We start from the raw sequence: 24564 nt of genomic DNA on the forward strand, positions 1-24564 counted from the left end.
CTAAGGGTTTTGAACATATGAAATGGAAAACAAGCAATTGTTACAGGTTGCAGATAACTAAATACGAGGTTCACCGGTATTCACCGAGGTTCTGATCTCTCGTTTCATTATGGGCATGGACACGTAGCCTACATCATGGAGAGGGTTTTACTCACGTCCAAAATGGGACCTGCATGGCTAAAATAATGTGGGCCTGCATACAATGCATAGATTTAAAAAGGAATGTCAGCTGTTTTACTCCTCTCAAACTTTATATTTTAATAAAGCTTTGTTGATTAAGAGTTATTTCCAAGCGGTCTCAGGAGCCAAACCCTTTATCGACAGTCTTTACTTCGTGATTGCATTGGGCAGGACAAAAAAAAAAGCCTTAATTGAGCGGAGGGGAGGCTATGCTTGGTTTTTAACTCAAAAAAACGAAATGGGAAAACACATGTTTCTAAATATGAAGTATACAGGCCCCAAAAGCACATTAGGCTACTCTTGTTCCATGCGCATATGGGCAGTGTGTGTTACGGCTGGATAGGCTGCGTTTCCGCTGTCAAAATGCATGCCATAACCCACTGCGTTACTGCTAAAACCAGCATTTGGTTGGTCTTAAATATCCCTACCAGCGCTGCCTGAAATTAGCACTTTGGCTCATGTTTTTTAAGGACAGGCCTAAAATATTTCCACCCCTTCCATCTGAGCGCAAGCGTGCTGATATAAGACAGGTAAATTGCCGAACCTGGCGTTAGGGATGGAAAATGTTAGTGCGCTAGTTTTTATATGACGAAATTGCAAAAAAAAACGTGCGTTTGACATGGAATGACTCCAATGTAGCATTGGAGTCATGAAAAGGGCTAACCTAACTAATGACCTTATGTATTACTGCCTCCCAGTTCCAGAATTGACATACCAAAAACTATAAAACTTTCTGTCCCCAACAAACTGAACCTAAATCATATAAAAACAAAATAAATATTTTTATACAACTGAAACTAAAAACTAGCAAATCAGATCTGAAAATGAACATAGGAAAAACTATGGATTGCCTCTGAAGCTAAGCAGGGTTGGTCCTGCTCGGTCCCTGGATGGGAGACCAGATGCTGCTAGAAGTGGTGTTGGAGGGCCAGTAGGAGGTACCCTTTCCTATGGTCTAAAAAACATAATATTCCAATGCCCAAGGGCAGTGATTGGCGATATTGCCCTGTGTAGGGTGCTGTCTTCCGGATGGGACATTAAACGTGTGTCCTGACTATCTGTGGTCACTAAAGATCCCATGGCACTTATCGTAAGAGTAGGGGTGTTAACCCCGGTGTCCTGGCTAAATTCACAATCTGGCCCTCATACCATCATGGCCACCTAATCATCCCTAGCTTCCAATTGGCTCATTCATCCCCCCTCCTCTACCCTGTAACTATTTCTCAGGTCGATGCTGTAAATGAGAATGTGTTCTCTGTCAATTTACCTGGTACAATAAGGGTAAAATTAAAAAAAATTAAAACCTTGCCGTCTGCATGCCGCGTTCACGTGCTAGTCGGAACTTGGAAATGTCTGACTTGCTAACTGGTTGAACGCGGCATATGTATAACTACAAGCAGTTAGCAAGTTGTACATTTCAGAGTTTCCTAGTTCCGACCCCCCCCCCCCCCCCCCAAAAAAAACTGTTACACAGTTATGACAGTTATTTTATTTTCATGACTATCTTTATCCATAACAGTTGGTTACATGGATATACGGTAATTGTGCCAGCCCTAGTATATGAATGTCTAGATGTTGGGTTGCAAACATTTTGGAAAAGGTAGCAGTAATATCATTACATTTAATAATACAAGTAAAATAGACATGCTATATTGAAAAGTTTATTACAATCTTGTCAGAAAAATATATCAATTGCAATCCAAGATAACCTTTTATCAAAGACTAAGTATAGGAGGCACTTTCCATTGTCTGCAGTAGTAGTTATTGTTATTGAACTATTTTCTTAAATGATCATAACTGATAATGTAGACGTCAAGTTTGTTAGAACACAAATGTTGAACATTAGGAATCAGGTGGCAGGCGTATGGCCAGGGCTCAATGTAACTCTGCAATGCAAAGTAGTGCATTATACAGGGAATAGGGTACCATTTGGGAGGCACAGTAGTTTCCTTGTGGAATCTTGAACCTTGGGGACATTTGTGTCCCTTCATAACAGCATTTTTCTTCTTCAATGTATACAAAATATAGAAAACCGAGAAAGAAAAACAGAAAACACTGGCCAACTCTTCAGTAACTAGCAGTTAATTTGGCATCGGTTCAAAAGCCTCATATACATTTTGAATTGGCCTACAACTCTCTAAAAGTTCAGAAAGACCAGTCTCTATTGATGGTACTTGTTCATTCAGGTTAGAACCATCAAGCTCTTCGCAAGCAGTTCCCTCATGCATCTCTCTAATGGTTTTTGGTCTTCCCCTGCCTCTCCCCCTTCCTCTTCCGCTGCTTGTGGCTTTCCTTTTGCTCCCTCTCTCCTCCACTGGGTCGCTCTGCCTCTCTTTCTCCAGCTCCCACTGTTTTGCAGATTTGTGTTTATTCAGGTTCGATCCATCAAGCTCTTTACCAACAGTTCTTGCATGCATCTTTCTGGTGGTCCCTGGTCTCCCTTTCGGTCTGCCTATTGGTCTACCTGTAGTCCTCCTTTTGCTCCCGCTCTCCTCCTCTTCTGGGTTGAAGTCAAAGTCACTGTTGCTCCCGCTCTCCTCCTCTTCTGGGTTGAATTCTGAGTCACTGTTGTTCTTACTCTCCACAAACTCCTCAGGGTCAAAGGTCTGTCGTTTCCTCTTCCTCCCTGCCCTGAGTGCCCTCTTCACTCTCTTCTGCCCAGTCTCTGCGTTTGGCTTTCGACTCTCCTCTATCATTACCTGTTGTTCAGTCTGAGTCACTGAGTTTGAGATGGGCTCCTGTCCCTCTTCCTTCTCCTTGGTCCCGTAGCCAAGGCCTGGGTGGTAGCGCTGGATGTGGCTTTTCAGACTCACGTTGTGGTTGAAGGACTTGTCACATTGCTGGCACTTGTAGGGCCGCTCGCCCGTGTGGAGGCGCATGTGGGACTTGAGATGGCTCGCTTGGTTGAAGGAGCGCTGGCACTCGGGGCATGTGTAGGACTTGTCCCCGCTGTGGACTAGCATGTGTCTTTCCAGGATGTGTTTTTTGTTGAACTCCATTTTACAGATGTTGCAAATGTGTTGTGTGGGCCCTCTGTGGCCTTGAATGTGGCTGTCTCTGGCTTTAATGTCACTAAATCTTTTGGGGCAGTCGGGGCATTCATAGGGCTTTTCCACATGCGGGTGGCTCTCCTCGTGCCTCAGCTTCTCCGGCCTGCTTTGGAGCGGCTTGAGGCAGTACTTGCACTCGTGCACGTAGCCTGGCTTGTGGATTCTTCTGTGAATGTTGAGAGAGACCTCGTTAACGAACCGCTTGCCACAGTCCTGGCAGACGAACGGCTTCACGTGCTCGCAGACGTGTGCCTTGGAGCCTTTGGTGAACGTGCCGCAATCCGGGCAGAGTGCCGGGGACTCCCCTTCGGAATCTGAGGCTAGAGGTTCACCTAACTCCACCTCAGGTTCCCACTCCCTATCAGAGCTCTCCTCCTCCTCCTCCTCACTAGTCTCCTCCTCCTTCATTTCTTCCTCCCCCACCTCTTGTTGTTCCTCCTCCTCTAATGACTGACGATTCTTCTTAATGGATTTGTCGTCGTGAACTTCGTCATCCAAACAAAGAGTCGTCTCAAACACCAGGGTTTGAATGTCCTCTAGACCTTTGTTGCAGATATCACCATCTTTACTCTCCAACAGACCACTTTCCTCCACAGTCTGCAAGGACAATGAACAATAATGAGCAATAGCTACAACGAATCAGTAATAATCTTCAATGTACTTACAATTGGCACTCTTATACCAATAGTTCCACATAACTACTGGCTAGAGAGAAACACAATGCAGATGAGAAATGGACATCAATACCCCACAGAACCTCCCTAAATATGTAATATTCTATGGACAAATGCATCTCAACCTATTTTGACTATGGACAAAAATACTGCCAACCTCCTGATTTCACTTAGTTTACAAATCATAGCCATAGCTGATGACAATTGTGGTTACTGGTTTACTTGACTAACACCTCCCCATTTAAAAAGTTTGTTGTTTTCATGGCTTGTGTGTTTTTGCATTCATGCATTGTAAACAAAAAATGCTACCTTCAGGGTCTGAGCATTGAAGGTACCAGTTGGGCCAGTTGAGGTGCCAGTCTGAGCATCAGTGGATGTACCAGTTGACATGCCAGTGGGAGTATCAGTTGTGCCAGTTGATACTTTGGCTGCTGAGGAGGTCAGGTATCCAGCTGGGAGGTTAAAGGGCTGACTCTTCCATTGGCTCCGGTGGTCACAGTGGTTGCAGAACCGGTTGATGGTGAGCAGGGTGTCATGGATGAACTTGTCGATGCTGCAGGAGCCGCGACAGACCGGACAAGTCTTGAACAACGGAAGGAGGCAGTCTTCGTAGACCACGTACTTCCTCGCCATGTACACCGTGACAGAGTTTAAACTGGAAGAAGATATATTTCTTTATCAAAGGTTACTACAGATTGGGCTTCGCAAGCAGGCCGGACAGTGAGACCGCTCAAAAGTAATTAAGCATAGTTGTATGACAATTTTCAGTTGAACAGTCGCTCATAGATTAGGAGGACAGGTGGCCTAAGTCATTAGCCAATTGATTTAGAATAGTTTGCCACGGGCTACTTAAAGTAAAATGAAAGTTTATACCTGTTCACTTCCCTGTGTGGTATGTCCTCCGTAAACCTAGTATTGACTCCGACATTCTTCTGAATTGGCTGCACTTGGATGGCTGTAAATCAAATACAAAACAAATACAGTAGCATGTTACAGGTCATTTCCATGTAAAAGGACCCATAAGCACCAACGTGAAGTTCATAGGAGCATGTTGAATTGGGTGTCAAATGAAAGTTGAATCTATATGTCTGAGAACTTAAGGCATATATACAGTGAGGGAAAAAAGTATTTGATCCCCTGCTGATTTTGTATGTTTGCCCATTGACAAAGAAACGATGAGTCTATCATTTTAATGGTAGGTTTATTTGAACAGTGAGAGACAGAATAACAACAAAAAAATCCAGAAAAACACATGTCAAAAATGTTATAAATTGATTTGCATTTTAATGAGGGAAATAAATATGACCCCCTCTCAATCAGAAAGATTTCTGGCTCCCAGGTGTCTTTTATACAGGTAACAAGCTGAGATTAGGAGCACACTCTTAAAGGGAGTGCTCCTAATCTCAGTTTGTTACCTGTATAAAAGACACCTGTCACAGAAGCAATCAATCAATCAATCAGATTCCAAACTCTCCACCATGGCCAAGACCAAAGAGCTCTCTAAGGATGTCAGGGACAAGATTGTAGACATACACAAGGCTGGAATGGGCTACAAGACCATCGCCAAGCAGCTTGGTGACAACAGTTGGTGCGATTATTTGCAAATGGAAGAAACACAAAATAACTGTCAATCTCCCTCTGCCTGGGGCTCCATGCAAGATCTCACCTCGTGGAGTTGCAATGATCATGAGATCGGTGAGGAATCAGCCCAGAACTACACAGGAGGATATTGTCAATGATCTCAAGGTAGCTGGGACCATAGTCACCAATAAAACAATTGGTAACACACTACGCCGTGAAGGACTGAAATCCTGCAGCGCCCGCAAGGTCCCCCTGCTCAAGAAAGCACAGATACATGCCCGTCTGAAATTTGCCAATGAACATCTGAATGATTCAGAGGAGAACTGGATGAAAGTATTGTGGTCAGATGAGACCAAAATGGAGCTCTTTGGCATCAACTCAACTCGCTGTGTTTGGAGGAGGAATGCTGCCTATGACCCCAAGAACACCATCCCCACCGTCAAACATGGAGGTGGAAACATTATGCTTTGGGGGTGTTTTTCTGCTAAGGGGACAGGACAACTTCACCGCATCAAAGGGCCATGTACCGTCAAATCTTGGGTGAGAACCTCCTTCCCTCAGCCAGGGCATCGAAAATGGGTCGTGGATGGGTGTTCCAGCATGACAATGACCCAAAACACACGGCCAAGGCAACAAAGGAGTGGCTCAAGAAGAAGCACATTAAGGTCCTGGAGTGGCCTAGCCAGTCTCCAGACCTTAATCCCATAGAAAATCTGTGGAGGGAGCTGAAGGTTCGAGTTGCCAAACATCAGCCTCGAAACCTTAATGACTTGGAGAAGATCTGCAAAGAGGAGTGGGACAAAATCCCTCCTGAGATGTGTGCAAACCTGGTGGCCAACTACAAGAAACGTCTGACCTCTGCTACTTACTTAGTACTTATTTCCCTCATTAAAATGCAAATCAATTTATAACATTTTTGACATGCGTTTTTCTAGATGTTTCTGTTGTTATTCTGTCTCTCACTGTTCAAATAAACCTACCATTAAAATGATAGACTGATAATTTCTTTGTCAGTGGGCAAACGTACAAAATCAGCAGGGGATCAAATACTTTTTTCCCTCACTGTACATTTTCCAACCATTTTCCATCCCAAAAAATTTGAATAAGCAAAGGCTTTGATTTCTTGCCAAACAGATGGAAAAGGGGTCTTTGAAAAAGTGTTACGGTACTAGAAATACATCAAAGCACAATGTTGAAGTAAAGACCCCTGCCAACTAATACACATATTTATACTGAACAAAAATATAAACACAGTGTTGGTCACATGTTTCATGAGCTGAAATAAAAGATCCCAGACATTTTCCAGTCGCTCAAAAAGCTTTTTTCTCTCCAATTTTGTGCACAGATTTGTTTACATCCCTGTTAGTGAGCATTTCTCCTTTGCCAAGATAATCCATCCACCTGACAGGTGTGGCATATCAAGAAGCTGGTTAAACAGCATGATCATTACACAGGTGCACCTTGTGCAGTTTAGTCACACAACACAATGCCACACATGTCTCAAGTTTTGAGGTAGCGTGCAATTGGCATGATGACTGCAGGAATGTCCACCAGAGCTGTTGCCAGAGAATTGAATGTTCATTTCTCAACCATTAGATGCTTTCAAAGTCGTTTTAGAGAATTTGGCAGTATGTCCAACCAGCCTCACAACCGCAGACCACGTGTAACCACGCCAGCCCAGGACCTCCACATCCGGCTTCTTCACCTGCGGGATCGTCTGAGACCAGCCACCTGGACAGCTGATGAAACTGTGGGTTTGCACAACCAAATAATTTCTGCACAAACTGTCAGAAACCGTCTCAGGGAAGCTAATCTGCGTGCTCGCCGTCCTCACCAGGGTCTTGACCTGACTGCAGCTCAACATCGTAACCGACTTCAGGGATGCAAATACTCACCTTCAATGGCCACTGGCACGCTGGAGAAGTGTGCTCTTCACGGATGAATCCCGGTTTCAACTGTAGATGGCAGACATTGTGTATGACGTCGTGTGGGCAAGCGGAGTGCCCCATGGTGAGGTTATGGTAAGGGCAGGCATAAGCTACAGACAACTAAGACAATTGCATTTTATCAATGGCAATTTGATTGCACAGAGATCCTGAGGCCCATTGTCGTGCCATTCATCCGCCGTATTCACCTCATGTTTCAGCATGATAATGCAAAGCCCCATGTCGCAAGGATCTGTACACAATTCCTGGAAGCTGAAAATGTTCTTCCATGGCCTGCATACTCACCAGACATGTCACCCATTGAGCATGTTTGGGATGCTCTGGATGAAAGTGTACGACAGCGTGTTCCAGTTCCCACCAATATCCAGCAACTTCGCACAGCCGTTGAAGAGGAGTGGGACAACATTCCACAGGCCACAATCAACAGCCTGATCAACTCTATGCGAAGGAGATGTGTTGCGCTGTATGAGGCAAATGGTGGTCACACCAGATACTGACTGCTTTTCTGGTATCTGTGACCAACAGATGCATATCTGTATTCACAGTCATGTGAAATTCATAGATTATAGCAACCAGGAAATGGCATATTGCACCTTTAAACTCAAAATTATCTTACCAATTTATGCAGTTGAATTGGCTACAATGGGAAATCATAGTATTCACAAACCACAGTTGGGTCACCTGCAACTGTCCTCCCTTCCACTGGCATACTGTTATGTTCAGCTAATAACCATTTTCTTTTATCTTTCTGTTGTCTGGTGGTCAAAGCAAGAGTGTGAAAAGTCTGGACAACCCCTCCCCCTCTCTCTCCCTCCAATTAATGTCACCATTGTAAAGTGTTCTAGCCTGTATGGACATTGTTTTGCGAACAGTAATTAACAGTTTCAACATTTCTACATGCCGTGTCGGATTATTCAAGTGTGTTAACTTGTGTGCAGCATGAGTGGGGAGCTAACATGATACAGCCCAGACTCCCAGTGCAGGCTAAGTGGAGCAGGCATGGTGCGCTTGCACTATAAGGGAGACATCGGAGAGATACATTTGACAGAAGTACCAAAAGTAAAATAAAATAAACGAGCCCTTTTTCATGTTCTAGTGTCTAAAGTACTGAAGTAGTGCGGGCCTCCCGAGTGGCGCAGCGGTCTAAGGCACTGCATCGTAGTGCTAGAAGCGTCACTACAGACCTGGGTTCGATCCCAGGCTGGGCCGCAGCTGGCCGCGACCGGGAGGGTCTGTAGTGGGGAGGGTTTGGCCGGCTGGGATGTCGTTGTCCCATCGCGCTCTAGCGACTCCTTGTGGCGGGCCGGACGCATGCACGCGGACTTCGGTCACCAGTTGTACAGTGTTTCCTCCAACACATTGGTGTGGCTGGCTTCCGGGTTAAGCGGGCAGTGGGTCAAGAAGCAGTGCGGCTTGGCAGGGTCGTGTTTCGGAGGACGCATTTGGTCTTAAAATAATAGCCAGTTTGTAGAATGATACCCAAATATGCAAAGGAGGATATTGCATATTTCTACCTTTTGTGTGTCTATTTAGGATACTTTACTATGGAAGAGAATGCCATTCATATCCATAATTATGCATTTCTGTGTAGTACAGATCAGGGACCCATGATGAAATTCCGTTACCGCAATTATATTATGGGTGTAAATCGAGTAATCGAGTACTGGAGTATGTTTCATTTGAAACAGGGCTGAATTTGGCAAGAAGAAAAACTTTTTTTTCAAGGTTACAAACCAAAATCTGTCTTTTCGATATACAGAGGTTCGATTTAGTTTATTATGTCTGTTCCTTTGAATTTTCAAAATGGATGAACAATTCTACATTGAACACTGCATGTGGATGAATTATGGCCAGGACATCAGTTTGATGAGTAGGCCTAGGCTTAATGATTCTGATGAAAACACACTCTTTGTCTTTATCAAACTAATGTTGTTGCATATTTTCAGTGCTGTGGTAACTAGTGACAACCGCAATGTAGCCTAACGATTTGAACACACTGACTGCGTCATTGCACAAAATAGTATGCAGCATCATCTAGATATGTGTGCAACAAAAGTTAAAACATTCACCTTCTGCTACCATTTCTGTCAACCCGTTTACCCATACAGTTTGACGCATACGTTCGATAAATCCAACGTATGCACCACACAGAACGCACTGCAACTGCCTCTGCAACGCAATGCTGCAAGGCAAACGCAGCGTTCCATTGGAAATGAATGTACTTCTGGTGTACCAAAACGCAATGACGCAGTCGGTGTGTCCTAAGCGGAAAATGACGCAATTATTTCAAAACTGCAGCTCCTTGTTGGGATACATATTTCCCTACTTCGGTCAACCAGTCCATTTAGAATTTGTGATAAAACTGTCATTTGTCAAGGAATGTAGCTTGTGTATCCCATCAGTTAGATTAGTTTTTATAGGCATTTATTTCTGTAGGCGCACCCAGCGGAACGCAATTGAGTGAGACACGGCGGGGAAAGGGGATTGAGAGCAGAACTGTGATGCTTGGTTTGTTTTCTTGTTGCGTCCCACAAATACACATGTACAAATAGAACACTAAAGTCAAAGCAAATTAACGTTGTCTTCAAGACAGTATTTGAAAAATTGATCCCTGGTTAAAGATCGAGTTTTGACATCAGTTCGAGTACTGTATTAATCATGCCCATCTGTAGTTAAATGGAGAAGACACATTTCGGTTGAATGCATTCAGTTGTGCAACTGACTAGGTATCCCCTTTACCTTCACTAATTGACCATTAATTAACATAGACGTTTAGCATCTCTGGGCTTCTAGCAAGCTGCTGATGCGCGCCTTTGGAACATCTACATTTCAAAAAGTCGAATAAATCCATTTAATATACACGATCACAATAAAATCCATGATTTATTTAGTTGTGATATGCCCACAAATTTAGAATGTCTTAGAAATCAAAACATATGGGCTGCATGTTGCGACTCTATATTGATGATCTGGAAAAAGGCATGCACTCTGATCATTGAGCTTCCAGTGGAGAGAGCGAGAGAGAAAATTGCATTGCTGCTCTGCTTGTGTGGCAAGCAAGATAAGATATCTAATCAATGGAAGATGCACAGAATTAAAAGTGAAATAAGAAGGAAAGGCTACAATGACCAAAAGCCGGGTAGGCTACTATTTATAAATGAATGGAGTTGTTGTTATTTGTAGGCTAACTGTAGGAAGGTGAGAAACGCAGTAAAGTTAAGGCTAGCCTCAATTAGCTAGCTTCTCTCGGTTTGATGCAGTCATGACAGGTAGTATGTAATCGGATGGGATGATAAATAACTAGCAAGAAGTTAGTCTAGAGCGAGTTAACTGTGGTTGCTGTCTCTCAGAATGTACAAATAGTCAAAGCAAATTAACGTTGGTCTTCAAGACCAGAATAGCGCCGGAGGAGATGGCTGCCGTTTTACAAGCTCATAACCAATTGTGCTATTTTGTGTGTTTTTTCACGTTGCTTGTAACTTATTTTGTACATAATATTTCTGCCACCGTCTCTTATGACCGAAAAGAGCTTCTGGATATCAGAACAGTGATTACTCACATCGAACTGGGCAAAGATATTTTCTTTATTGAGTCGGACGCGAAGGATTTACTCCAGATACCCGACCAGGCCCAAATCCCCGTCATTCGCATGAAGAGAAGACACCGATAAAGGGGACGCAGGTCCGGGTGCCTTGTGATAATTCATCGGCGAGTGGGTAACTCGCCTCTACCATCCGTCCTATTGGCCAACGTGCAATCATTGGGAGAATAAACTGGATGAGATCCATTCAAGACTATCCTACCAACGGGACATTAAAAACTGTAATATCTTATGTTTCACCGAGTCGTGGCTGAACGACAACATGGATAATATACAGATGAAGTCGGAAGTTTACATACACCTTAGCCAAATGCATTTAAACTCAGTTTTTCACAATTCCTGACATTTAATACTAGTAAAAATTCCCTGTCTTAGGTCAGTTAGGATCACCACTTTATTTTAAGAATGTGAAATGTCAGAATAATAGTAGAGAGTGATTTATTTAATCACATTCCCAGTGGGTCAGAAGTTTACATACATTCAATTAGTATTTGGTTGCATTGCCATTAAATTGTTTAACTTGGGTCAAACGTTTCATGTAGCCTTCCACAAGCTTCCCACAATAAGTTGGGTGAATTTTGGCCCATTCCTCCTGACAGAGCTGGTGTAACTGAGTCAGGTTTGTAGGCCTCCTTGCTCGCACACGCTTTTTCAGTTTTGCCCACACATTTTCTATAGGATTGAGGTCAGGGCTTTGTGATGGCAACTCCAATACCTTGACTTTGTTGTCCTTAAGCCATTTTGCCACAACTTTGGAAGTATGCTTGGGATCATTGTCCATTTGGAGACCCATTTGCGACCAAGCTTTAACTTCCTGACTGATGTCTTGAGATGTTGCTTCAATTTATCCACATAATTTTCCTTCCTCATGATGCCATATATTTTGTGAAGTGCACCAGTCCCTCCTGCAGCAAAGCACCCCCACAGCATGATGCTGCCATCCCCGTTCTTCACGGTTGGGATGGTGTTCTTCGGCTTGCAAGCCGCCCCCTTTTTCCTCCAAACATAACGATGGTCATTATGGCCAAACAGTTCTATTTTTGTTTCATCAGAACAGAGGACATTTCTCCAAAAAGTACGATCTTTGTCCCCATGTGCAGTTGCAAACCGTAGTCTGGCTTTTTTATGGCGGTTTTGGAGCAATGGCTTCTTCCTTGCTGAGCGGCCTTTCAGGTTATGTCGATATAGGACTCGTTTTACTGTGGATATAGATACTTTTGTACCTGTTTCCTCCAGCATCTTCACAAGGTCATTTGCTGTTGTTCTGGGATTGATTTGCACTTTTCGCACCAAAGTATGTTCATCTCTAGGAGACAGAACACGTCTCCTTCCTGAGCGGTATGACGGCTGCGTGGTCCCATGGCGTGTAGTTTTGTTTGTACAGATGAACGTGGTACCTTCAGGCATTTGGAAATTGCTCCCAAGCATGAACCAGACTTGTGGAGGTCTACAATTTTTTTTCTGAGGTCTTGGCTGATTTCTTTTGATTTTCACATGATGTCAAGCAAAGAGGCACTGAGTTTTAAGGTAGGCCTTGAAATACATCCACAGATACACCTCCAATTGACTAAAATGATGTCAATTAGCCTATCAGAAGCTTCTAAAGCCATGACATCATTTTCTGGAATTTTCCAAGACGTTTAAAGGCACAGTCAACTTAGTGTATGTCAACTTCTGACCAACTGGAATTGTGATACAGTGAATTATAAGTGAAATAATCTGTCTGTAAACAATTGTTGGAAAAATTACTTGTGTCGTGCACAAAGTAGATGTCCTAACCGACTTGCCAAAACTATAGTTTGTTAACAAGAAATGTGTGGAGTGGTTGAAAAACAAGTTTTAATGACTCCAACCTAAGTGTATGTAAACTTCCGACTTCAACTGTACATGTGGTTAGATTATTAATAATTATAATGTATTAATTGAACAATAATGGATGTTTGTCTGTTTTCATTAAGATGCAAAAAGTTTTTTTTTTACAAATTAAGTTTGTAATATAGACTGTCTGTATCTGTCTCAGAAATACACCAATTACTTTAAAAGCACCGCAAATGACCTAGACCCATTTTGGCATATCAAAACAACAAAAAAACAAGTATTTTAATTTTGGGATGGTTCAAGTTCAATTTGACAGTTGAAATTGCACTTCGGGACGGTGAGGGGGAAATAATTAGTTGCAAGCCCTGCCTCTAACCCCCTTCACCATTTTGTCCTCATCATTCAGATTATTCAAATTCAATCATGAAGTGTTTAGAGAGTGATTAAAGGGACAACAAAGCACTGAGTACCAGGCCATTAGAGAGGGCTGTTAGCAAGTTGGGTAGGCTACCCATCAGCTGCATTAATTTGCGCAGTTTTCGATGGGATTACCTTGACTGTGGTAATATGATCACCGCGACAGCCTAGTCTCAGGGCAATTCCGTGGGAATTTGACTGCGGTCATGACTCGTGACTGCCGGTGTGGCGGTAATATGGTCACCGCGACAGCCTAGTCTCAGCGCAATTCCGCTACCAAGGAATTGCCCTACACACCAATTCATTTCAGCTGTAATTGAAAAGAAGGAAAATATTCTACAAAAGATACAAGCCATATGCCTCACCTTTGTTTTTATTTTTTTCTCTGTAATAATAAGCCTGTGTTGACACGTTGTGTTTTAACGGTACCAGAACGGGTCTTGGAGGTGATGGTACCATAATGTTGCATGCTGGTGGTGGTTCATATTGACATCCCTCATCTTTTGTCACACCCGACGTCGTGTGTTCCACCTAAACAAAACAAGTACAATGTAAACAACCGGGGTTAGGAATATTTGCCTAGATAGGCTAGCTATTTTCTTTACCCTTCGCCAACGGTACAACGTCGAACTTCAAGTTCAGCCTTTTTTGCAAATCCCATCTTCACTTGAGTGAAATTGGTGAAACACTCATCTGTAAAGTGAGCCCTGCAGATACTCGTTTCTGAAGTAATTTTAAACTTTTCACCAGGCTTAATGTTACACTCAGCAAGAAACAGCAACCACTCAAGCAGGAGTCAAGGGTCTTTAGGAAGGCTGTGTTGAAATGCTAACAAATTCTTGGCACATCCTGTTACCGAACAAGATTTGGTCATTACTATAAATAATCAAATCCATAGATCATATAGAACAAACAGACAATACTCTCAGGCGTGGTGTTGTAGAACCTCTGATTGGGTGTTCTCAAATATTTTCAACCCACGGGAAAAAGTAGCTAGCACAATCTCTGGCTAGTATCTCTATGCTGCGGTGGAAACATTAGCTATATTGTTAATACGTTTTCAGAACAGAAACTGTTTTAATGAGCAAATAGCTTGTGAGCCAGACAGTTATCAACTTTACGTTGTTGCGAAGTATGCTAAACAATTTTGTGGTGCCACGAAATTTCACAGTGCCGTGAAAAAGTATTTGCCCCCTTTCTGATTTTCTCTATTTTTGCATATTTTCGATACTGAATTATCAGACATTTTACAAATAAAACAATGTATACTTATTTTATTGATTTAATTAAGAATTGTTTGGTTTTTGCCTGGCATAATGGGACCCATGTTCTCCAAAAAGTTGACTCAAGTTTGCCAAAACCACCTGGAAGATCATCAAGACTCTTGGAAGAATGATCTATGGACAGATGATTCAAAAGTATAACTTTTTGGATGACATGGGTCCCATTATGCCTGGCTAAAACCAAACACTGCATTCCACAGTAAGAACCTCATACCAACGGACAAGCATAGTGGTGGTAGTGTGATGGTTTGGGGATGCTTTGTTGCCTGAGGACCTGGATGACTTGCCTTAATAGAAGGAACCTTGAATTCTGCTCTGTATGAGAGAATTCTACAGGAGAATGTCAGGCCATCCATCTGTGAGCTGATACTGAAGTGCAGCTGGGTCATGCAGCAAGACAATGATCCAAAACACACAATCAGGTGTACATGAAAATGGCTAAAAAGCAAGACATTTTAAGTTTTGGAATGGCCTATTCAAAAGTCCAGACCTAATCGCAATTGAGATGTTGCGGCAGGACGAGCAGTTCGTGCTTGAAAACCCACAAATGTCGCTGAGTTACAGCAGTTCTGCATGGAAGAGTGTGCCAAAATTCCTCCAGCGACGTCAGAGACTGATCAACTACAGGAAGCGTTTGGTTGGAGTCATTGCAGCTAAAGATGGCACAACCAGTTATTGAGTGTAATGGGGCAATTACTTTTTCACACAGGCATTGAGTGTTGCATAACTTTGTTTATGAAATAAATGAAATAAGTGTGTTACTTGTTCACTCAGGTTCCCTTTATCTAATATTAGGTTTTTGTTAAAGATCTGATTACATTCAGTATCAAAAATATGCAATAGTAGAGAAAATTAGAAAGGGGGAAAATACTTTTTCACGGCACTGTATATGTATGCCCCAATGCAATTATGCAGTCTAGTAAATCCACAGTGGCATTTGAACTTTTTTTTTTTTTTTACTGTCTAAATAAGTAAGTTATATAACAACATTCCAACCTTGTTTAGCATCATCTAGTCCAAATATGGCATTATTCCACTATTTTTATTCGTTTGGATCAGTTTCAATGGGGGACCTCTATTTTGAAGACGAACTGCAAATTCCACTATTGTGGCTAATCCTTATTGTGGCTAGCTTTACACAGGTGCACATCATGCTTATATGTGTCCTATTTCACACATGTACACCTGTGTGTTAATAGCAATTACTGTACAGCTGAAGTCTGAAGTTTACATACACTTTAGCCAAACTCAGTTTTTCACAATTCCTGACATTTAATCCTAGTAAAAATTCCCTGTCTTAGGTCAGTTAGGATCACAACTTTATTTTAAGAATGTGAAATGTCAGATTACTATTAGTTATTATCCATAACTTATTTTGTGTGCGATTTGAAAATGATCTGTTCAAGGACACACATCTGGTGTATTAGAAGCAATTACTGGTACCATGATTGTTTTCGAACATTGACCACGAAGATTGCCATTTTTGCATTTACTATAATGAGGATCCTGTTTTCTGCAAACAATGCCTGCAATACCACGGTCAGCCATGAACTAACGTGGCTTCAATGAGAAGGGGCAGTCTTTCTCCCCTGATTAATACCCATGTGTGAATTGAAAGTGTTTTTTTTGCATATCCCAACTCTCCCCGAGACACCCTCGGAGAGTGGGATCACGGCCAGGATTAGCTGCTTTTAGCAAAAAGGTTGTATGTACATACACTAGCATTGCTTTCAATTGTGTTGGGTTGCACAAAAACAGTCCGTGGGAAACCAGAAGTTAAATACAATTCCATTTCAACTTACTGTGCCGATGGGCAGGACGGTTGGTCATTATGACGGAGGGAATTTAAGACAAAATATCTAAAGCAGGGGTGTCAAACTCATTTTAGCTCAGGTGCCACATGGAGGAAAATCTATTCCCAAGTGGGCCGGACCGGAAAAATCATGGTATATATAACTTAAAAACAACAACTTCAGATCGTTTTCTTTGTTTTAATACGATCAACATACAACATAAAGCTGGAGCCTGAGGACAGTGTGTCCAAAATAGTACAAGCACAACATCACTATTAATCATAAAACACGTCAAGTTTATTTGAAAATTCTAAAGAAAAAGAACACACAAACACACAATGCCTCAGTGATTAACAGAACTGTTTCACAGATCACAGAACTATATCAGGGTGTCATTTCTCAGGCAGAAATGTAGATAAAAATAATGAAATCCTGTTTCCCAAACAAGTGCAAGAACCACAGAGTCAAGAATAGGTTAAATATACAAATAAAATAAAAACAATTAAAAACAATAGCACATCAACATAAAAACATATAAACATAAATCTGAAAGCGTTGCTCAAACTCCCGTAACAGTCCCGTTATTTTATCTTTGAACCGCTTCACGTCTGCCACATGTTGGGTCGCGCACACATTTTTCAGACAGGGGAAGTGAGCTGCATCACCACCGGCAAGTTGCGTCTCCCACAATGACAGCTTCAACTTGAAAGAACGTATGCTGTCATAATACTGCGTGACAACTTTGTTGCGCCCTTGCAGCTGTTTGTTCAAGTTATTCAGGTGCTCTGTAACATCCACCATAAATGCAAGGTCCTGCATCCATTCTGCGGAATGAAATTCTAACACTGGTTTGCCCTTTTCTTCCATGAACTGTTCAATTTCTTCTCGTAAATCAAAGAAACGCCTCAGCACAGCACCTCGGCTTAACCATCTTACCTCAGTGTGGTATGGCAGGCCATAGATGTGGTCTTTCTCTCTGAGAAGGCTGTCAAACTGACGGTGATTCAGGCTTCTGGATCGGATGAAATTAACAGTTTGGATGACCACCTTCATGACGTTATCCATCTTTAATGACTTGCAACACAAAGCCTCCTGGTGCAAAATACAGTGAAAAGTCAAAAAATCACATCCTCCATTTGCAGATTGCACTTTCTCTCTGAACTTTGTCACAACGCCTGCTTTTTTCCCGATCATTGAGGGCGCACCATCTGTAGCCAGGCTGACAGCGCGGGACCAGTCCACTCCGACCCTGTCCAGCGCGCCGACGAGTGCGGTAAAAATATCAGCTGCTGTCGTTGTATCTGTCATCGGCACCAACTCCACGAACTCCTCGGTGACGGTCAATGTGTCATCAACTCCGCGGATGAAAATGGCCAGTTGTGCAACATCTGTAATGTCCGTGCTTTCATCAATTGCAACCGAAAACGCAATAAATGACTTTACTTTTTGCTTCAACTGGCTGTCCAAATCCACTGAAAGATCGGAAATCCTGTCTGCAACTGTGTTTCTTGTCAGGCTGATATTTGCAAAAGCCTGCCGCTTTTCAGGGCACACAATCTCCGCTGCCTTCATCATGCATGTTTTTACAAATTCACCCTCACTAAATGGTTTTGAAGCCACTGCGATTTCATTAGCAATTCATTAGCAATGAGGTAGCTAGCTTTCACTGCAGCGTCACTGATGTCTCGGCTGTGAGTAAACACAGACTGCTGTTTCTTCAGACCCGCCAACAGTTCATTCACCTTCTCTCATCTCCGCTGTCCTTGACAGTTGTCATATTTGTCGGCATGAAGACTCACATAGTGGCGACGAAGGTTATATTCTTTCAGCACTGCAACATGCTCTGAACACACCAAACATACAGCTTTCCCATTCAATTCCGTGAATAAATAGGATGACCATTTTTCTTGGAACACTCTGCGTCCACTTTTCTCTTTTTTGACAGAGACATATTGGGGCAATGAGGGTGCCAAAGCACATAATGTTTAAAAGTAGAAGCCGTAATAAATATCGCGGGCAAAACAAAGTAGCTCATTGGCTGCACGTGCTTGACCTATTTGCTCTGCCCCGGTATAAACAGTTTGCTTGCTTAACACAATTGCTATTGCGCCATCCAGTGGACGCAATTGGAACAGCAGTTTATTTTATTGAAAAATTGCAGCGCATTTTTATACTTTACACTTTTTTATATTTTTTTTATCATCTCGCGGGCCGGATTAAACCCGTTTGCGGGCCTGATCCGGCCCGCGGGCCAGACGTTTGACACCCCTGATCTAAAGGATCATATTATTAAACCCTTTCCAAACGTGGGTCTGTTGTAGACCCACTTCCTCTCTGCTTACCTCATGTCAAAATAAAAGTCCTGCATGTGCGCCATATGGACAAAAAAGGAATAACTTGTGGGGGACTTTTATTTTGATTTGCTAGCAACAACATTGAGTCACCATCAGTCGAATACAACCACCTACTTTTTCCTAATTTGTGTTGCTCAACTGGAGACATAGAGGCCTTGATGTACTGCGTAGGCTAGGTCTGACCACATTTAGTCGACTGGTCAATTGTTTGGTCGATAGGCAGGTGTCGACCAAGATTTTATTTTGTCTAGCAGTCGCAAATATATAATAAAAAAATGTGGCCACACAATAAACCTGTCTGAATTACTCCTGTCTGAGTGGACTAATCCATTGTGGAGGCCGCGGGGATGGCACACCAGGATCACCAGTAGTACTTTTACCGTTAATTTCCATAATTTCTAATCTACAATGTTTGTTTGGTTACTGTAATTTCTGTTAATGCATTCAATATATTATTATTACAGTCTTACCGTTGTCATTGTAGGAGTGGACATGTTGTTTGACATATTATTATTATTATTATTATTATATTATTATTGTTTGCACAGCGTACAAATTAGGCTACAAAAAATGTTTTGGTGTATTTCATTCCATTTACGAGTTGTCAATTTATTCATTGTCTTGTTTGGAGCGCTCCTGTCAATCTTGAGTAAGGACACGCACATGATTACGCATATATAAGTAGGACTAGTCTACCTGGCCTGCGCGCAAATGTAGGCCTATAAATGTGCCTATTTGGAGATCTGATACTATTTCTGATTGTCTTAACTCACCATCACTGTGGAGCTTCTAAAAGTAATGTTTTCTTCTCCTCAAACAGCAAGTAAACAAAGTCTGTTTTTACATCCATTGAGAATTAAAATAGTTCCTCAATGTAGCCCATTTAAAAATCTTTCCAGCTCTCACCCTTTCGATTACCACTCAGCATGAAAGGAGAAAGATGTCAAATCACATTTTATGTCATATGCGCCGAATACAACAGGTGTAGACCTTACCGTGAAATGCTTACTTACAAGCCCTTAACCAACAATGCAGTTTTAAGAAAATATTTACTAAATAACTAAAGTAAAAAATAAAAACACTAAAATAATAATGAGGCTACATACAGAGGGTACCGGTACCGAGTCAATGTGCGGGGGTACAGGTTAGTCGAGTTAATTTCTACATGTGGGTAGGGGTAAAGTGACTACAGCGAGTAGCAGCAGTGTAAAAACAAAGGGGTGGGGGGGTGTCAATGCAAATAGTCTGGGTAGCCATTTGATTAATTGTGCTCTGTTCCGGTAGAAACTTCATAAAATAGGCCTACCGGATTACTTCTTATCCCTTGCGCAAATAGCCTACAGCAGTGTCTGTCTGTCCGGAGCTCACTGGCATGGGAGGGCCCAGAATATTTTATACAATGTTGCAAGTTTGCTTGCATGAGCTTCCCACCAGACCAAGTTAATACAATAGTTGATACAATGTTTCAAGTAAACTTTTTTTTAAATAAGAATGCGTGTTTTGGCAGAAATGCCCTCTGGAACATGTGAACTTTCATGTGCCTTAATAACAAACTTGTATGCCATCTGTAAATACGAATAAAATTGTTAAAATTACGAGCCTAGTTGGTTTAGCCACAGAAAAAGACAAGGAACCTTCCTGCTAGCCATGATGATTGGCTGAAATAATAGGTGGGCAGGACATGCCGAGAGATGAGTTCAGATTGGTCTGCCATGTAGCATGCTTCTATCTATAACATGAGCTGGTCAGTATGTGTAGGTAATCCTTTCTAACGCAGCTTTTTTGAAAGATATCACGTAGTAGAACTGCAAAGGTGTTGCTCTCCACTTTCTGGAGGACCGAGTTTTGAAATCAGTGGAATGCACAGTGGAATTAGAGTATGATAGCTAAGGAAATTGAGAAAATTCTGCCGTTTGATTGCAAATATGCAGATGGAGTCAAAAAGAGAACACACAGAAGGCTGTTGTATAAAACACCTGTCTCCGATTACATCTTCAAACTAAGGCAACCATGGCATCCGTGACAGAGGGAGAAGCGCCCATCCATGTATATGGGTAAGATAGTCTAGCTAGCTACATTTTCAGATATTACAAGTTTCTAATTTCGTCAGAAAGTCGTTTTCATTTCAAGTTAAAGCGTGCTGGCTCGCTAGCTAACATTACGTGTATGATCTGTGTAGTAATATTCGTATCTCAGAGACATTTGCATTGCTAGTTATAGCCTAATGTTAGCTAGCTAGCTAACATTGAACCTGGTTGGTTAGCTACCTGCAGATTCATGCAGGGTAGTAACGCTATGAGTTGGGATTATGGTTAATTGTTTAGCTAGCTATCTACATGTCTAAACAAAAGACCCCACTGCAAGTAACCATTTCAATAGAATGTTAATGTCACTGCGACAACTGTCGATAGACGTAGCTGGTAAATTCGCTTTTATCCAATGTAAAAAACACAATTTCAAATTTTGCTACATAAGACTGAATCGAGCCGGTCGGTCACATATTGGCAATGGCAATAGAAGTTACTTTTAGATTTGTATTATTTTCATTTAGATAGAATTTCGATTAACCACGACATTGATTTTGAGATATGAAGACTTTATTATAAATTAAACTGTTCCACAACAATGTGCATACGAAAATCTTTTTCTTCAGGTTAGGCTATATTGATCTCTGGCGCCCTCTTTAGTAATTAGTGTCTTCATTTTTTATTTCAGTGCTTAAAGCATCAGACAAGCTCAGTAGCCTACATATAGTTGATTTTATTCAAACATAGGGTGTGTCTATATATGGAAAAATTCATTTTAATGGCGACCAATCGATTGGTCGAAAGAACAGACGACTCTCGTCGACTAAGATTTAGTCGGAGACAACCCTAACCTGATGCCCCGTTTACATTGTGTGATGTATGTCATTACGCTGTACGTCATCTTCATGCAATCTCGTTCCGCTACTGGACGGAGAGCATACGCTCTCGTCAAAAAAACAATAATACTGGCTCTGGTCAGAGATCGCATTTATTTTGGGAGATTGCAAAATAGGACCTTTTCAAGACAGGAGAAACATATTGTTTCAGTTGATAAAACATGTTTCGTTTAGTTACTTTTTGCTGAATTTGTTTCTTTCTAGCAAGTCAAGCTAGCTTACAGAGTCATTACCATCACAAACTTAAATGGGAGGCAACAGTCATAATTTGCTTAACAGACAATGTGTATTATTTAACATTACTATTAAAATAGTACCCACATATAGGAATGGGTAATTGTTTATCAGTTGCTAGCTATCCCATAAATCCATCACCTATAACCACATTTTCATCTCTGGTTTGGTAACTTCCTGTTCTTCAACGGACTCTAGCTGGACTGAAGATGTCAAAGTATGCGGCATCCGTAGCTCGACGCGCAAGGGGCGTTGCGTTTCCACACCGTTGTGGACTCTCAATTGAAATGCATGACATCCTGCGCAACATAACGGAGTGCTTATGGGTAATGTGAACTTGGCTTGAGTTTCAATTGGCACAAACCCGTTCGCGCTGAGTTGAGCAACACAAATGAGGGAAAGGTCGGTGGTTGTATTCGATATAAGTTTGTATTAAAATTATTAATTTCAGCACCCTGCTGAAGGACCGCAGTTGTACAGACAAACATAGGTACAGGTAAGCATTTTCAGAATTGACAGTATCGACTGATGGTGACTCAATGTCGTTGCTTGCAAATCGCGCGACCAGTTAAAAATATTCCACTCCCCCACCATATAAGGTCATGTCTACACTTGACAGTTCATGCAGCTTTTGTGTTTGGAGTTCTGATCATGGAATTCCGAACATGTCATGCGTCTACACATACATTTAAGTGTGTCTACCATGTCCACATTGCTCTATATTCAAATGCCTGTATGCAATCTGGAAACGGTTGAACAGGCTAAATCTGATAACACAACAACAACTTGATGGCAGTTGCCAACTACTGTCGCTAGCTAACTAACAAGCTAACCCCTGTAACTGGCCAGCAAGCTAGTTAACAAAGATAAAGGGATTGCAAACCGGTTAGCATAACTCTAGGCAAACCAAAAATATTTGTCTAAATAAACTAGCATTTATGAAGCCAACAAACACGTTCCTCAAACATTAGGAACGTATTTCCTCCAACGTTTAATGAAAAAACGTGAGCGCGGAGAGCTGATGTCGCCCACTGTATGCGCTTTAGCCAGGTGTACACTACATGATTTGGGGACCGATTTGGCTGTCCTAGACACTTTTTTGAGATCGGAGACAAAATCCCCATGCCTACTCGTGTGCACAGCAGTCACTAACGCTCGTTTAATGTGAGCGGGTGAGAGATGAAATCTGAGGGTTACCGATGTCTTTGAGCAGTCCCAGACGTCCTGATATTTTCAAACATGTTTGATTTTATCGGCACAAAAAAAGAGAAGCCAGTGAGATTAGCTTCGCAATATTTTCCCCGTTGTTTTTGCTAGCTAGCTAATTATTAACTAACATTAGTGAGATATGGAACACCGTTTAGGTCTTTGCGTGTCAAAAAAGATGCACGTCAAATAACACTATTTGACGTGTCAAATTAGCTTGTTGACCAACCAGGACCCGAATATTACTGCATGTCACATAATTTAACGCGTTTATTAATTTTTTACGTAGTTATTACACATTGATTACACTATCACTCGTATTTCATGTCATAACGATTCTTCGATACCTATGCTATGATGCTGGTAAAGTTGTCTCGCGCACCTACAGTGCTGGTCATAAAAAAAAGCTAGCTAGCCGATGGATGCAAACAATGTTCTTCCCCAAAAGCAAAACGACATCTGTTTCAGTAGCTATAGTTAGCTAAAAAGCTAATATTTGAGTAAACTCTATACAGTTGTGTTCTGCGGGTGTCACCGAGTAGACTACTACCCCATTTCATTGCTCTACATTCCAACCTTGTTTAACATGATCTAGTCTAAATATGACATGATTCCACCAATTGTAACTTTCTGCATCACTTTAAGAGGTTCTTTTATTTTGAAGGCGAACCGCAAATTCTCACTGTTGTGCCTAGCTTCACAACACACAACCCGGTCCGGTCGAGCCTCACTAGCCAGATGAAGCTAGCTGGCTGCTTATAACGTTAGCTTTGGGCAACAGGGTTAAGTAGCTGGCTAACTATTTATTTTCATGAACCGAAGTTCAATTTCAATAGGCGAACAACAAGTGGCTACCTAGCTAATACTTACTCACAAGGATTCCTAAATCATTGCTAAGAATAATGAAAATAACTGCAGTTTCTACTGGTCATTGTTTTCAGGCTGGTTGGATTGGTGCTAGCTAGGGACCAAGCTAAAGCTAGCTAGTTACCCCCCAGAAGTTGCGGTCGAACAAATAATGCCTTATTACCAACGCGGTATTGTAAACACATCGTTCGTGGCCAGTGTGTGCTTCTTTGCAGACTTTTTTTGTACAGCTTTGACTGCTACTGATAGACGTGCAAATTCAGCACACACAACATTCTATAATATAATTGTGTTATTTGACGTGTCAAATTAAAAGCAAAGACCCAACCGGCGTTCCATAGGGAGACAGGTAAACTTACCGATACTTCATGAATCGGAAAAATTGTTGGGATGGCGTCCGGTTTCAGAACAAATAGTTTGGCATACCCCATTGACTTCGGCCCCCAATTTAGAAATGAATCCCTGTTGAAATGCGCGCTGCAAATTCGTGTTGTAGTACCGATATGAACATCTGGATTCGAAGTAAAAAGAAACTGCACCCACTGTCTTCTGATTTCAGGGTCTTTAGGAAGACTGTGTAAAGTATCAGTCCTGGCTTTGGAACAACCAAGAACGCTACAAGTAGTTACCGGCGGTA

At 41.9% G+C, this 24564-nt stretch overlaps 1 protein-coding gene across 1 annotated transcript; it reads right to left on the reverse strand.

Moving 5' to 3' along the window:
- Positions 1-1821: 1821 nt before the first annotated feature.
- Positions 1822-24564, reverse strand: LOC311149716 (uncharacterized protein). Its single transcript, XM_084186924.1, has 5 exons — positions 24287-24564; positions 13633-13798; positions 4778-4859; positions 4214-4559; positions 1822-3827 (listed from the first exon to the last, which is right to left on the reverse strand). Exons 1-5 carry the CDS (start codon positions 24356-24358, stop codon positions 2262-2264), a joined length of 2232 nt encoding a protein of 743 aa, XP_084043050.1. The 5' UTR covers positions 24359-24564; the 3' UTR covers positions 1822-2261.

Source organism: Coregonus lavaretus (assembly GCF_964263955.1).
Source record: "Coregonus lavaretus genome assembly, chromosome: 22".
Taxonomy (NCBI): domain Eukaryota; kingdom Metazoa; phylum Chordata; class Actinopteri; order Salmoniformes; family Salmonidae; genus Coregonus; species Coregonus lavaretus.

Excerpts from the sequence above, each read along its gene's own strand:
- LOC311149716 (XM_084186924.1), bottom strand. The coding sequence starts at position 24,358 with ATGGGGTATGCCAAACTATTTGTTCTGAAACCGGACGCCATCCCAACA. Across the intron at positions 4,860-13,632 it reads AGAAAAAAATAAAAACAAAG|CCATCCAAGTGCAGCCAATT; the intron begins GTGAGGCATATG and ends TTTGATTTACAG. Across the intron at positions 3,828-4,213 it reads TCAATGCTCAGACCCTGAAG|ACTGTGGAGGAAAGTGGTCT; the intron begins GTAGCATTTTTT and ends TTGTCCTTGCAG.